This window comes from Lampetra planeri, unplaced genomic scaffold (assembly GCF_965212315.1).
Source record: "Lampetra planeri unplaced genomic scaffold, kcLamPlan1.2.h2 scaffold_1183, whole genome shotgun sequence".
In the NCBI taxonomy this organism is placed as follows: domain Eukaryota; kingdom Metazoa; phylum Chordata; class Hyperoartia; order Petromyzontiformes; family Petromyzontidae; genus Lampetra; species Lampetra planeri.
The window spans coordinates 15,671-32,304 of NW_027613897.1; the positions used below are offsets into that span (position 1 = coordinate 15,671).

Sequence of the window (16,634 nt, forward strand, 5' to 3'; positions counted from 1 at the left end):
AGTTAGTAGTTAGTTAGTAGTTAGTTAGTAGTTAGTACTAGTTAGTTAGTAGTTAGTTAGTAGTTAGTTAGTAGTTAGTTAGTAGTTAGTAGTTAGTTAGTAGTTAGTTAGTAGTTAGTTAGTAGTTAGTTAGTAGTTAGTAGTTAGTTAGTAGTTAGTTAGTAGTTAGTTACTAGTTAGTTAGTAGTTAGTAGTAGTTAGTAGTTAGTTAGTAGTTAGTTAGTAGTTAGTTAGTAGTTAGTACTAGTTAGTTAGTAGTTAGTTAGTAGTTAGTTAGTAGCTAGTTAGTAGTTAGTAGTTAGTACTTGTTAGTTAGTAGTTAGTTAGTAGTTAGTTAGTAGTTAGTTAGTAGTTAGTTAGTAGTTAGTACTAGTTAGTTAGTAGTTAGTTAGTAGTTAGTAGTTAGTTAGTAGTTAGTTAGTAGTTAGTTAGTAGTTAGTTAGTAGTTAGTTAGTAGTTAGTTAGTAGTTAGTTACTAGTTAGTTACTAGTAGTTAGTAGTTAGTTAGTAGTTAGTTAGTAGTTAGTTAGTAGTTAGTTAGTAGTTAGTTACTAGTTAGTTAGTAGTTAGTTAGTAGTTAGTAGTTAGTTAGTAGTTAGTTAGTAGTTAGTTAGTAGTTAGTTAGTAGTTAGTACTAGTTAGTTAGTAGTTAGTTAGTAGTTAGTTAGTAGTTAGTTAGTAGTTAGTACTAGTTAGTAGTTAGTTAGTAGTTAGTTAGTAGTTAGTTAGTAGTTAGTTAGTAGTTAGTACTAGTTAGTTAGTAGTTAGTTAGTAGTTAGTTAGTAGTTAGTTAGTAGTTAGTTAGTAGTTAGTTAGTAGTTAGTTACTAGTTAGTTAGTAGTTAGTTACTAGTTAGTTAGTAGTTAGTTACTAGTAGTTAGTAGTTAGTTAGTAGTTAGTTAGTAGTTAGTTAGTAGTTAGTTACTAGTAGTTAGTAGTTAGTTAGTAGTTAGTTACTAGTAGTTAGTAGTTAGTTAGTAGTTAGTTAGTAGTTAGTTAGTAGTTAGTTAGTAGTTAGTTACTAGTAGTTAGTAGTTAGTTAGTAGTTAGTTAGTAGTTAGTTAGTAGTTAGTTAGTAGTTAGTTACTAGTTAGTTAGTAGTTAGTAGTTAGTTAGTAGTTAGTTAGTAGTTAGTTAGTAGTTAGTACTAGTTAGTACTAGTTAGTTAGTAGTTAGTTAGTAGTTAGTTAGTAGTTAGTAGTTAGTTAGTAGTTAGTTAGTAGTTAGTAGTTAGTTAGTAGTTAGTTAGTAGTTAGTAGTTAGTTAGTAGTTAGTTAGTAGTTAGTTAGTAGTTAGTACTAGTTAGTTAGTAGTTAGTTAGTAGTTAGTTAGTAGTTAGTTAGTAGTTAGTTAGTAGTTAGTACTAGTTAGTTAGTAGATAGTTAGTAGTTAGTAGTTAGTAGTTAGTAGTTAGTACTAGTTAGTTAGTAGTTAGTACTAGTTAGTTAGTAGTTAGTTAGTAGTTAGTTACTAGTAGTTAGTAGTTAGTTACTAGTTAGTTAGTAGTTAGTTAGTAGCTAGTACTAGTTAGTTAGTAGTTAGTTAGTAGTTAGTTAGTAGTTAGTTACTAGTTAGTACTAGTTAGTTAGTAGTTAGTTACTAGTTAGTTAGTAGTTAGTTAGTAGTTAGTTAGTAGTTAGTTACTAGTTAGTTAGTAGTTAGTTAGTAGTTAGTTAGTAGTTAGTTACTAGTTAGTTAGTAGTTAGTTACTAGTTAGTTAGTAGTTAGTTAGTAGTTAGTTAGTAGTTAGTTACTAGTTAGTAGTTAGTTAGTAGTTAGTTACTAGTTAGTTAGTAGTTACTAGTTAGTTAGTAGTTAGTTAGTAGTTAGTTACTAGTTAGTTAGTAGTTAGTTAGTAGTTAGTTAGTAGTTAGTTACTAGTAGTTAGTAGTTAGTTAGTAGTTAGTTACTAGTTAGTTAGTAGTTAGTTAGTAGTTAGTTAGTAGTTAGTTAGTAGTTAGTTACTAGTTAGTTAGTAGTTAGTTAGTAGTAGTTAGTAGTTAGTTACTAGTTAGTTAGTAGTTAGTTAGTAGTTAGTTACTAGTTAGTAGTTAGTTAGTAGTTAGTTAGTAGTTAGTTACTAGTTAGTTAGTAGTTAGTTACTAGTTAGTTAGTAGTTAGTTAGTAGTAGTTAGTAGTTAGTTACTAGTTAGTTAGTAGTTAGTTAGTAGTTAGTACTAGTTACTAGTTAGTTAGTAGTTAGTTAGTAGTTAGTTAGTAGTTAGTTAGTAGTTAGTACTAGTTAGTAGTTAGTTAGTAGTTAGTTAGTAGTTAGTTAGTAGTTAGTTAGTAGTTAGTACTAGTTACTAGTTAGTTAGTACTAGTTAGTAGTTAGTTAGTAGTTAGTTAGTAGTTAGTTACTAGTTAGTTAGTAGTTAGTACTAGTTAGTAGTTAGTTAGTAGTTAGTTAGTAGTTAGTTAGTAGTTAGTTAGTAGTTAGTTAGTAGTTAGTTAGTAGTTAGTTAGTAGTTAGTACTAGTTAGTTAGTAGTTAGTTAGTAGTTAGTTAGTAGTTAGTTACTAGTTAGTTAGTAGTTAGTTAGTAGTTAGTACTAGTTACTAGTTAGTTAGTAGTTAGTTAGTAGTTAGTTAGTAGTTAGTTAGTAGTTAGTTACTAGTTAGTTAGTAGTTAGTACTAGTTAGTTAGTAGTTAGTTAGTAGTTAGTTACTAGTTAGTTAGTAGTTAGTACTAGTTAGTTAGTAGTTAGTACTAGTTAGTAGTTAGTTAGTAGTTAGTTAGTAGTTAGTTAGTAGTTAGTTAGTACTAGTTAGTTAGTACTAGTTAGTTAGTAGTTAGTTAGTACTAGTTAGTACTAGTTAGTTAGTTAGTAGTTAGTTAGTAGTTAGTACTAGTTAGTAGTTAGTACTAGTTAGTAGTTAGTTAGTACTAGTTAGTAGTTAGTTAGTACTAGTTAGTAGTTAGTACTAGTTAGTAGTTAGTTAGTAGTTAGTTAGTAGTTAGTTAGTAGTTAGTTAGTAGTTAGTACTAGTTAGTACTAGTTAGTTAGTAGTTAGTTAGTAGTTAGTTAGTAGTTAGTTAGTAGTTAGTTAGTAGTTAGTACTAGTTAGTACTAGTTAGTTAGTACTAGTTAGTAGTTACTAGTTAGTACTAGTTAGTTAGTAGTTAGTTAGTAGTTAGTTACTAGTTAGTTAGTACTAGTTAGTACTAGTTAGTTAGTACTAGTTAGTTAGTACTAGTTAGTTAGTAGTTAGTACTAGTTAGTTAGTAGTTAGTTAGTACTAGTTAGTTAGTAGTTAGTACTAGTTAGTTAGTAGTTAGTTAGTTACTAGTTAGTACTAGTTAGTTAGTACTAGTTAGTTAGTTACTAGTTAGTTAGTACTAGTTAGTTAGTACTAGTTAGTTAGTAGTTAGTTAGTAGTTAGTTACTAGTTAGTTAGTACTAGTTAGTACTAGTTAGTTAGTACTAGTTAGTTAGTACTAGTTAGTTAGTACTAGTTAGTTAGTAGTTAGTTAGTAGTTAGTTACTAGTTAGTTAGTACTAGTTAGTACTAGTTAGTTAGTACTAGTTAGTACTAGTTAGTTAGTAGTTAGTTAGTTACTAGTTAGTACTAGTTAGTTAGTACTAGTTAGTAGTTAGTTAGTAGTTAGTTAGTACTAGTTAGTTAGTAGTTAGTTAGTAGTTAGTTACTAGTTAGTTAGTACTAGTTAGTACTAGTTAGTTAGTTACTAGTTAGTTAGTACTAGTTAGTTAGTACTAGTTAGTTAGTAGTTAGTTAGTAGTTAGTTACTAGTTAGTTAGTACTAGTTAGTACTAGTTAGTTAGTACTAGTTAGTACTAGTTAGTTAGTAGTTAGTTAGTTACTAGTTAGTACTAGTTAGTTAGTACTAGTTAGTAGTTAGTTAGTAGTTAGTTAGTACTAGTTAGTACTAGTTAGTTAGTAGTTAGTTAGTACTAGTTAGTACTAGTTAGTTAGTACTAGTTAGTAGTTAGTTAGTACTAGTTAGTAGTTAGTTAGTACTAGTTAGTTAGTAGTTAGTTAGTAGTTAGTTAGTAGTTAGTTAGTAGTTAGTTAGTAGTTAGTTAGTAGCTAGTACTAGTTAGTTAGTACTAGTTAGTTAGTACTAGTTAGTTAGTACTAGTTAGTTAGTACTAGTTAGTTAGTACTAGTTAGTTAGTACTAGTTAGTTAGTAGTTAATTAGTTAGTACTAGTTAGTTAGTAGTTAGTTAGTTAGTAGTTAGTACTAGTTAGTTAGTGACTACTAACTAGTAGTCACTACTAGTGTAGTAGTGACTACTAGTTAGTAGTCACTACTAGTGTAGTAGTGACTACTAGTTAGTAGTCACTACTAGTGTAGTAGTGACTACTAGTTAGTAGTCACTACTAGTGTAGTAGTGACTACTAGTTAGTAGTCACTACTAGTGTAGTAGTGACTACTAGTTAGTAGTCACTACTAGTGTAGTAGTGACTACTAGTGTAGTAGTGACTACTAGTTAGTAGTCACTACTAGTTAGTAGTGACTACTAGTTAGTAGTCACTACTAGTGTAGTAGTGACTACTAGTTAGTAGTCACTACTAGTTAGTAGTCACTACTAGTGTAGTAGTGACTACTAGTTAGTAGTCACTACTAGTGTAGTAGTGACTACTAGTTAGTAGTCACTACTAGTGTAGTAGTGACTACTAGTTAGTAGTCACTACTAGTGTAGTAGTGACTACTAGTTAGTAGTCACTACTAGTGTAGTAGTGACTACTAGTTAGTAGTCACTACTAGTGTAGTAGTGACTACTAGTTAGTAGTCACTACTAGTGTAGTAGTCACTACTAGTTAGTAGTCACTACTAGTGTAGTAGTGACTACTAGTTAGTAGTCACTACTAGTGTAGTAGTGACTACTAGTTAGTAGTCACTACTAGTGTAGTAGTGACTACTAGTTAGTAGTCACTACTAGTGTAGTAGTCACTACTAGTTAGTAGTCACTACTAGTGTAGTAGTGACTACTAGTTAGTAGTCACTACTAGTGTAGTAGTGACTACTAGTTAGTAGTCACTACTAGTGTAGTAGTGACTACTAGTTAGTAGTCACTACTAGTGTAGTAGTGCCTACTAGTTAGTAGTCACTACTAGTGTAGTAGTGCCTACTAGTTAGTAGTCACTACTAGTGTAGTAGTGACTACTAGTTAGTAGTCACTACTAGTGTAGTAGTCACTACTAGTGTAGTAGTCACTACTAGTGTAGTAGTGACTACTAGTTAGTAGTCACTACTAGTGTAGTAGTGACTACTAGTTAGTAGTCACTACTAGTGTAGTAGTGACTACTAGTGTAGTAGTGACTACTAGTGTAGTAGTGACTACTAGTTAGTAGTCACTACTAGTGTAGTAGTGACTACTAGTTAGTAGTCACTACTAGTTAGTAGTGACTACTAGTTAGTAGTCACTACTAGTGTAGTAGTGACTACTAGTTAGTAGTCACTACTAGTTAGTAGTCACTACTAGTGTAGTAGTGACTACTAGTTAGTAGTCACTACTAGTGTAGTAGTGACTACTAGTTAGTAGTCACTACTAGTGTAGTAGTGACTACTAGTTAGTAGTCACTACTAGTGTAGTAGTGACTACTAGTTAGTAGTCACTACTAGTGTAGTAGTGACTACTAGTTAGTAGTCACTACTAGTGTAGTAGTCACTACTAGTTAGTAGTCACTACTAGTGTAGTAGTGACTACTAGTTAGTAGTCACTACTAGTGTAGTAGTAACTACTAGTTAGTAGTCACTACTAGTGTAGTAGTGACTACTAGTTAGTAGTCACTACTAGTGTAGTAGTCACTACTAGTTAGTAGTCACTACTAGTGTAGTAGTGACTACTAGTTAGTAGTCACTACTAGTGTAGTAGTGACTACTAGTTAGTAGTCACTACTAGTGTAGTAGTGACTACTAGTTAGTAGTCACTACTAGTGTAGTAGTGACTACTAGTTAGTAGTCACTACTAGTGTAGTAGTGACTACTAGTTAGTAGTCACTACTAGTGTAGTAGTGACTACTAGTGTAGTAGTCACTACTAGTGTAGTAGTGACTACTAGTGTAGTAGTCACTACTAGTGTAGTAGTGACTACTAGTTAGTAGTCACTACTAGTGTAGTAGTGACTACTAGTTAGTAGTCACTACTAGTGTAGTAGTGCCTACTAGTTAGTAGTCACTACTAGTGTAGTAGTGCCTACTAGTTAGTAGTCACTACTAGTGTAGTAGTGACTACTAGTTAGTAGTCACTACTAGTGTAGTAGTCACTACTAGTGTAGTAGTGACTACTAGTGTAGTAGTGACTACTAGTTAGTAGTCACTACTAGTGTAGTAGTGACTACTAGTTAGTAGTCACTACTAGTGTAGTAGTGACTACTAGTTAGTAGTCACTACTAGTGTAGTAGTGACTACTAGTTAGTAGTCACTACTAGTGTAGTAGTCACTACTAGTGTAGTAGTGACTACTAGTTAGTAGTCACTACTAGTGTAGTAGTGACTACTAGTGTAGTAGTGACTACTAGTTAGTAGTCACTACTAGTGTAGTAGTGACTACTAGTTAGTAGTCACTACTAGTGTAGTAGTGCCTACTAGTTAGTAGTCACTACTAGTGTAGTAGTGACTACTAGTTAGTAGTCACTACTAGTGTAGTAGTGACTACTAGTTAGTAGCCACTACTAGTGTAGTAGTGACTACTAGTTAGTAGTGACTACTAGTGTAGTAGTGACTACTAGTTAGTAGTCACTACTAGTGTAGTAGTGACTACTAGTTAGTAGTCACTACTAGTGTAGTAGTGACTACTAGTTAGTAGTCACTACTAGTGTAGTAGTGACTACTAGTTAGTAGTCACTACTAGTGTAGAAGTGACTACTAGTTAGTAGTCACTACTAGTGTAGTAGTGACTACTAGTTAGTAGTCACTACTAGTGTAGTAGTGACTACTAGTTAGTAGTCACTACTAGTGTAGTAGTGACTACTAGTTAGTAGTCACTACTAGTGTAGTAGTGACTACTAGTGTAGTAGTGACTACTAGTTAGTAGTCACTACTAGTTAGTAGTGACTACTAGTTAGTAGTCACTACTAGTGTAGTAGTGACTACTAGTTAGTAGTCACTACTAGTGTAGTAGTCACTACTAGTTAGTAGTCACTACTAGTGTAGTAGTGACTACTAGTTAGTAGTCACTACTAGTGTAGTAGTGACTACTAGTTAGTAGTCACTACTAGTGTAGTAGTGACTACTAGTTAGTAGTCACTACTAGTGTAGTAGTGACTACTAGTTAGTAGTCACTACTAGTGTAGTAGTCACTACTAGTTAGTAGTCACTACTAGTGTAGTAGTGACTACTAGTTAGTAGTCACTACTAGTGTAGTAGTGACTACTAGTTAGTAGTCACTACTAGTGTAGTAGTGACTACTAGTTAGTAGTCACTACTAGTGTAGTAGTGACTACTAGTTAGTAGTCACTACTAGTGTAGTAGTCACTACTAGTGTAGTAGTGACTACTAGTTAGTAGTCACTACTAGTGTAGTAGTCACTACTAGTGTAGTAGTGACTACTAGTTAGTAGTCACTACTAGTGTAGTAGTGACTACTAGTTAGTAGTCACTACTAGTGTAGTAGTGACTACTAGTGTAGTAGTCACTACTAGTGTAGTAGTGACTACTAGTGTAGTAGTCACTACTAGTGTAGTAGTGACTACTAGTTAGTAGTCACTACTAGTGTAGTAGTGACTACTAGTTAGTAGTCACTACTAGTGTAGTAGTGCCTACTAGTTAGTAGTCACTACTAGTGTAGTAGTCACTACTAGTGTAGTAGTCACTACTAGTGTAGTAGTGACTACTAGTGTAGTAGTGACTACTAGTTAGTAGTCACTACTAGTGTAGTAGTGACTACTAGTGTAGTAGTGACTACTAGTTAGTAGTCACTACTAGTGTAGTAGTCACTACTAGTGTAGTAGTCACTACTAGTGTAGTAGTCACTACTAGTGTAGTAGTGGTATTGACGGCAGGTGGTCCGTCCGTACCAGACGATGTCGAACCCGCTGAGTCGCCTGACGGTACTCAACAGCACACTCACTCACTACCACCACCACCACCACCACAACTAACACAACTAACCACCACCACCACCACAACTAACACAACTAACTACCACCACCACTACCACCACCACCACCACAACTAACACAACTAACTACCACCACCACCACCATCTCTCCTCTGGCAGGTTGTGCGTCCGTACCAGACGATGTCGAATCCGCTGAGTCGCCTGACGGTACTCAACAGCATGCACACGCACTCACTACCACCACCACCACCACCACAACTAACACAACTAACCACCACCACCACCACAACTAACACAACTAACCACCACCACCACCACAACTAACACAACTAACTACCACCACCACCATCTCTCCGCTTGTAGGTGGTCCGTCCGTACCAGACGATGTCGAATCCGCTGAGTCGCCTGACGGTACTCAACAGCATGCACACTCACTCACTACCACCACCACCACCACCACCACAACTAACACAACTAACTACCACCACCACCATCTCTCCTCTGGCAGGTTGTGCGTCCGTACCAGACGATGTCGAATTCTCTGAGTCGCCTGACGGTACTCAACAGCATGCACACTCACTCACTACCACCACCACCACCACCACCACAACTAACACAACTAACCACCACCACCACCATCTCTCCGCTTGTAGGTGGTCCGTCCCTACCAGACGATGTCGAATCCTCTGAGTCGCCTGACGGTACTCAACAGCATGCACACTCACTCACTACCACCACCACCACCACCACCACAACTAACACAACTAACCACCACCACCACCATCTCTCCGCTTGTAGGTGGTCCGTCCCTACCAGACGATGTCGAATCCTCTGAGTCGCCTGACGGTACTCAACAGCATGCACACTCACTCACTACCACCACCACCACAACCACCGCCACCACCACCGCCACCACCACCACAACTAACTACCACCACCACCACCATCTCTCCTCTGGCAGGTTGTGCGTCCGTACCAGACGATGTCGAATCCGCTGAGTCGCCTGACGGTTACTCAACAGCATGCACACTCACTCACCACCACCACCACCACCACCACCACCACCACCACCACAACTAACACAACTAACTAGCACCACCACCATCTCTCCGCTTGTAGGTGGTCCGTCCCTACCAGACGATGTCGAATCCTCTGAGTCGCCTGACGGTACTCAACAGCATGCACACTCACTCACTACCACCACCACCACAACCACCACAACTAACTACCACCACCACCACCACCACAACTAAACTAACTACCACCACCACCACCACCACAACTAACACAACTAACTACCACCACCACCATCTCTCCGCTTGTAGGTGGTCCGTCCCTACCAGACGATGTCGAATCCTCTGAGTCGCCTGACGGTACTCAACAGCATGCACACTCACTACCACCACCACCACCACAACTAACACAACTAACTACCACCACCACCATCTCTCCTCTGGCAGGTTGTGCGTCCGTACCAGACGATGTCGAATCCTCTGAGTCGCCTGACGGTACTCAACAGCATGCACACGCACTTTATCCTGGCCGACAACGGCACGGCTGGGCGATACGGGGCCGAGGTTCGTCTACGCCGTCAGCTGGAGAAGCACGTTTCCCTGCAGAAGATCAACACACGTGAGTTACCTAGTACCATCACTAGTACCATCACTAGTACCATCACTACTAGTACCACTACTAGTACCACTACTACTACTACCACTACTACTACCACTACTACTATCACTAGTACTATCACTACTACACTACTACTACTACCACTACTACTACTACTACACTACTACTATCACTAGTACTACCACCATCACTACCATCACTAGTACCACTACTATCACTAGTACTACTACATTACTACTACCACTACTACTACTACCACTACTACTATCACTACTATCACTCACTACCACTACTACACTACCACCACTACTACTACCACTACTACTACACTACTACCACCACTACTACTACACTACTACTACACTACTACTACACTACTACTACCACTACTACTACCACTAGTACTACCACCATCACTATCATCACTAGTACCACTACTATCACTAGTACTACTACATTACTACTATCACTACTACTACTATCACTACTACTACACTTACACTACTACCACTACTACTACACTTATGAAGTATTGGAAATGACGGCAGGAAACTCCTTGACGGGTAACACACTTTTTATTAAATCTTGACTTGTCACAATACAACGTGTGGTCTCTATTCTTACGACTGCACACTTCACTTAGCTCGTGTAGACTCTCTGCCCCTGGCTACACTCTTCACTTAGCTCGTGTAGACTCTCTGCCTCTGGCTACACTCTTCACTCGTCTCGTGTAGACCCTATGCCTCTGGCTACACACACATCACTCGTCTCGTGTAGACCCTATGCCTCTGGCTACACACACATCACTCGTCTCGTGTAGACCCTATGCCTCTGGCTACACACACATCACTCGTCTCGTGTAGACCCTATGCCTCTGGCTACACACACATCACTCGTCTCGTGTAGACCCTATGCCTCTGGCTACACACACATCACTCGTCTCGTGTAGACCCTAAGCCTCTGGCTACACACACATCACTCGTCTCGTGTAGACCCTATGCCTCTGGCTACACACACATCACTCGTCTCGTGTAGACCCTAAGCCTCTGGCTACACACACATCACTCGTCTCGTGTAGACCCTATGCCTCTGGCTACACACACATCACTCGTCTCGTGTAGACCCTATGCCTCTGGCTACACACACATCACTCGTCTCGTGTAGACCCTATGCCTCTGGCTACACACACATCACTCGTCTCGTGTAGACCCTATGCCTCTGGCTACACACGCATCACTCGTCTCGTGTAGACCCTATGCCTCTGGCTACACACACATCACTCGTCTCGTGTAGACCCTATGCCTCTGGCTACACACACATCACTCGTCTCGTGTAGACCCTATGCCTCTGGCTACACACACATCACTCGTCTCGTGTAGACCCTATGCCTCTGGCTACACACACATCACTCGTCTCGTGTAGACCCTATGCCTCTGGCTACACACCCATCACTCGTCTCGTGTAGACCCTAAGCCTCTGGCTACACACGCATCACTCGTCTCGTGTAGACCCTATGCCTCTGGCTACACACACATCACTCGTCTCGTGTAGACCCTAAGCCTCTGGCTACACACACATCACTCGTCTCGTGTAGACCCTATGCCTCTGGCTACACACACATCACTCATCTCGTGTAGACCCTATGCCTCTGGCTACACACACATCACTCGTCTCGTGTAGACCCTATGCCTCTGGCTACACACACATCACTCGTCTCGTGTAGACCCTATGCCTCTGGCTACACACACATCACTCGTCTCGTGTAGACCCTAAGCCTCTGGCTACACACACATCACTCGTCTCGTGTAGACCCTAAGCCTCTGGCTACACACACATCACTCGTCTCGTGTAGACCCTAAGCCTCTGGCTACACACACATCACTCGTCTCGTGTAGACCCTATGCCTCTGGCTACACACGCATCACTCGTCTCGTGTAGACCCTATGCCTCTGGCTACACACCCATCACTCGTCTCGTGTAGACCCTATGCCTCTGGCTACACACGCATCACTCGTCTCGTGTAGACCCTATGCCTCTGGCTACACACCCATCACTCGTCTCGTGTAGACCCTATGCCTCTGGCTACACACGCATCACTCGTCTCGTGTAGACCCTATGCCTCTGGCTACACACACATCACTCGTCTCGTGTAGACCCTATGCCTCTGGCTACACACCCATCACTCGTCTCGTGTAGACCCTATGCCTCTGGCTACACACGCATCACTCGTCTCGTGTAGACCCTATGCCTCTGGCTACACACCCATCACTCGTCTCGTGTAGACCCTATGCCTCTGGCTACACACGCATCACTCGTCTCGTGTAGACCCTATGCCTCTGGCTACACACGCATCACTCGTCTCGTGTAGACCCTAAGCCTCTGGCTACACACGCATCACTCGTCTCGTGTAGACCCTATGCCTCTGGTTACACACGCATCACTCGTCTCGTGTAGACCCTATGCCTCTGGCTACACACGCATCACTCGTCTCGTGTAGACCCTATGCCTCTGGCTACACACGCATCACTCGTCTCGTGTAGACCCTATGCCTCTGGCTACACACGCATCACTCGTCTCGTGTAGACCCTATGCCTCTGGCTACACACGCATCACTCGTCTCGTGTAGACCCTATGCCTCTGGCTACACACGCATCACTCGTCTCGTGTAGACCCTATGCCTCTGGCTACACACGCATCACTCGTCTCGTGTAGACCCTATGCCTCTGGCTACACACACATCACTCGTCTCGTGTAGACCCTAAGCCTCTGGCTACACACACATCACTCGTCTCGTGTAGACCCTATGCATCTGGCTACACACACATCACTCGTCTCGTGTAGACCCTATGCCTCTGGCTACACACACTGCATGCCCACCCTACACTCCGCCTCTGGGTTACACAGAGTCCCGGTCCCCACAGGACAGCGGGACTGGGTACCACAGGGCCCTGTCTCTTCCTCTCCGTCTTCAGTCTTCGCTGGTTACACTCTCCCCGTGCGCCTGTGCGCATCACCTTACATAGTCCCTCCTCCCGGGAGACGGAGCGGATGCGGACCTCGACGTGAGCATCGCTCCTTAGTGAACCAATCACGACGCGCTATCTCTACGATCCTTTTTCCCCAACGCGTGTTTCCACTCGTCAACCAATCACGCCGCGCTGCCACCCGATCACTCCCTCTCCAGCGCGTCACCGGCACCCAGCCAATCAGCACCACACAACCCACGACCCCGCGCTGACCCCTGATCCCTCACCGTCAGCGCGCGTCACCACACACACATCCAATCACGACGCGCTGGCACCTGATCGCTACCCCAGCGCGTATCACCACTACACTACTACACTACTACTACACTACTACTACTGCACTACTACTACTGCACTACTACTACTACACTACTACTACTACTACACTACTACTACACTACTCCTACTACTACACTACTACTACACTACTACTACACTACCAATACTACTACACTACTACTACTACACTACCAATACTACTACACTACTACTACTACACTACCACTACTACTACACTACTACTACACTACTACTACTGCACTACTACTACTACACTACTACTACTACACTACTACTACTACACTACTACTACTACACTACTACTACACTACTACTACTGCACTACTACTACACTACTACTACTACTACACTACTACTACTACACTACCAATACTACTACACTACTACTACTACACTACCACTACTACTACACTACTACTACACTACTACTACTGCACTACTACTACTACACTACTACTACTACACTACTACTACTGCACTACTACTACTACACTACTACTACACTACTACTACTACACTACTACTACTACTACACTACTACTACACTACCAATACTACTACACTACTACTACTACACTACCACTACTACTACACTACTACTACTACACTACTACTACACTACTACTACACTACTACTACTACACTACTACTACACTACTACTACTACTACACTACTACTACTACACTACTACTACTACTACACTACTACTACACTACCAATACTACTACACTACTACTACTACACTACCACTACTACTACTACACTACCACTACTACTACACTACTACTACTACACTACTACTACACTACTACTACTACACTACTACTACACTACTACTACACTACTACTACTACACTACTACTACACTACTACTACACTACTACTACTACTACTACACTACTACTACTAATACACTACCACTACACTACTACTACTAATACACTACCACTACACTACTACTACTAATACACTACCACTACCACTACACTACTACTACACTACCACCATCATCACTAATACTACACTACTACTACACTACTACTACTACTACACTACTACTACTACACTACTACTACTACTACACTACTACTACACTACTACTACTACACTACTACTACACTACTACTACACTACTACACTACTACTACTACACTACTACTACTACACTACTACTACTACTACACTACTACTACTACACTACTACTACACTACTACTACTACACTACTACTACACTACTACTACTACACTACTACTACTACCACTACACTACTACTACATTACTACTACTACACTACTACTACTACTACTACACTACTACTACACTACTACTACTACACTACTACTACACTACTACTACACTACTACTACTACCACTACACTACTACTACACTACTACTACTACTACACTACTACTACTACACTACTACACTACTACTACTACACTACTACTACTACACTACTACTACTACTACCACTACTACTACTACACTACTACTACTACACTACTACTACTACACTACTACTACTACACTACTACTACTACACTACTACTACTACACTACTACTACTACTACACACTACTACTACCACTACTACTACTATACTACTACTACCACTACTATCACTACTACTACTACCACTACTACTACAACTACTATCCACTACTACTACACTACTACTACTACACTACTACTACACTACCACTACTACTACACTACTACTACACTACTCACTACTACACTACCACTACTACTACCTACCTCTACTACACTACTCACCACTACTACTACTACTACTACTACTACTACCATCACCACTACCAACCATCACTAATTCCTCCTCCCCCTTACTCCACAGCATGGCCAGGTGTACCTGTGTAACCACTACACTACTACTACACTACTACTACAACTACCACTACTACACTACCACTACTACTACCACCACTACTACACTACCACCACTACTACACTACACTACTACTACTTACCATCACCACTACCACCATCACTAATGTCTCCGCCCCCGTGTCTCCACAGCATTGGCCAGGGTGTACCTGTGGTAGACCACTACGACTACTACACTAACTACTACCAACTACACTACACCACTCATCACTACTACTACACTTCTACTACATACTACACACACTACTACACTACTACACTACTACTACTACCACTACTACACTACACTACTACTACACTCTACTACTACTACTACACTACTACTACTACTACACTACACTACTAACTACTACTAACTCACTACTACTCACACTACTACTACTACTACCACTACTCTACACTACTACTACACTACTCACTACTACTACACCTACTACTACTACACTACTACTACTACACTACTACTACTACTACCTACTACACTACTACTACACTACTACTACTACTACTACTACTACTACAACTACTACTACTACACTACTACTACACTACTACTACACTACCTACTACTACTACCACTACTACTACACTACTACTACTACTACTACTACTACTACACTACTACTACACTACTACTACTATACACTACTACTACTACTACACTACACTACTACTACTACACTACTACTACTACACTACTACTACTACACTACTACTACTACACTACTACTACACTACTACTACTACACTACTACTACACTACTACTACTACTACTACTACTACCACTACTACTACACTACTACTACACTACTACTACTACTACCACTACTACTACACTACTACTACACTACTACTACTACTACCACTACTACTACACTACTACTACACTACCACTACTACACTACCACTACTACTACCACCACTACTACACTACCACCACTACTACTACACTACTACTACTACCATCACCACTACCACCATCACTAATGTCTCCGCCCCCGTGTCTCCACAGGCATTGGCCAGGGTGTACCTGTGGTAGACCACTACGACTACTACACTACTACTACCACTACACTACCACCATCATCACTACTACTACACTTCTACTACTATTACACTACCACTACTACTACCACTACACTACTACTACCACTACTACACTACTACACTACTACTACACTACTACTACTACTACTACACTACTACTACACTACTACTACACTACTACTACACTACTACTACTACTACAACTACTACTACTACTACTACTACTACTACTACTACTACACTACTACTACACTACTACTACTACTACAACTACTACTACTACTACACTACTACTACTACACTACTACTACACTACTACTACTACTACACTACTACTACACTACTACTACTACTACTACACTACTACTACACTACTACTACACTACTACTACTACTACCACTACTACTACACTACTACTACACTACTACTACTACTACACTACTACTACACTACTATACACTACTACTACTACTACACTACTACTACTACACTACTACTACACTACTACTACTACACTACTACTACTACTACACTACTACTACTACTACTACTACTACTACTACTACTACTACTACTACTACACTACTACTACTACTACTACTACACTACTACTACTACTACACTACTACTACACTACTACTACTACTACACTACTACTACACTACTACTACACTACTACTACTACAACTAC

General features: G+C 40.1%; 1 protein-coding gene across 1 annotated transcript in view; it reads left to right on the forward strand.

Moving 5' to 3' along the window:
• Positions 1–15,930, forward strand: part of LOC144738838 (transient receptor potential cation channel subfamily M member 1-like) — a gene marked incomplete at both ends in the record, with an annotated part of 30,609 nt that extends 14,679 nt beyond the window's left edge. The window contains 2 exons of the mRNA XM_078621832.1: positions 9,488–9,659; positions 15,908–15,930. Coding sequence (XP_078477958.1) covers positions 9,488–9,659; positions 15,908–15,930 — 195 coding nt within the window. The remainder of the gene's footprint in view (positions 1–9,487; positions 9,660–15,907) is intronic.
• Positions 15,931–16,634: the final 704 nt, after the last annotated feature.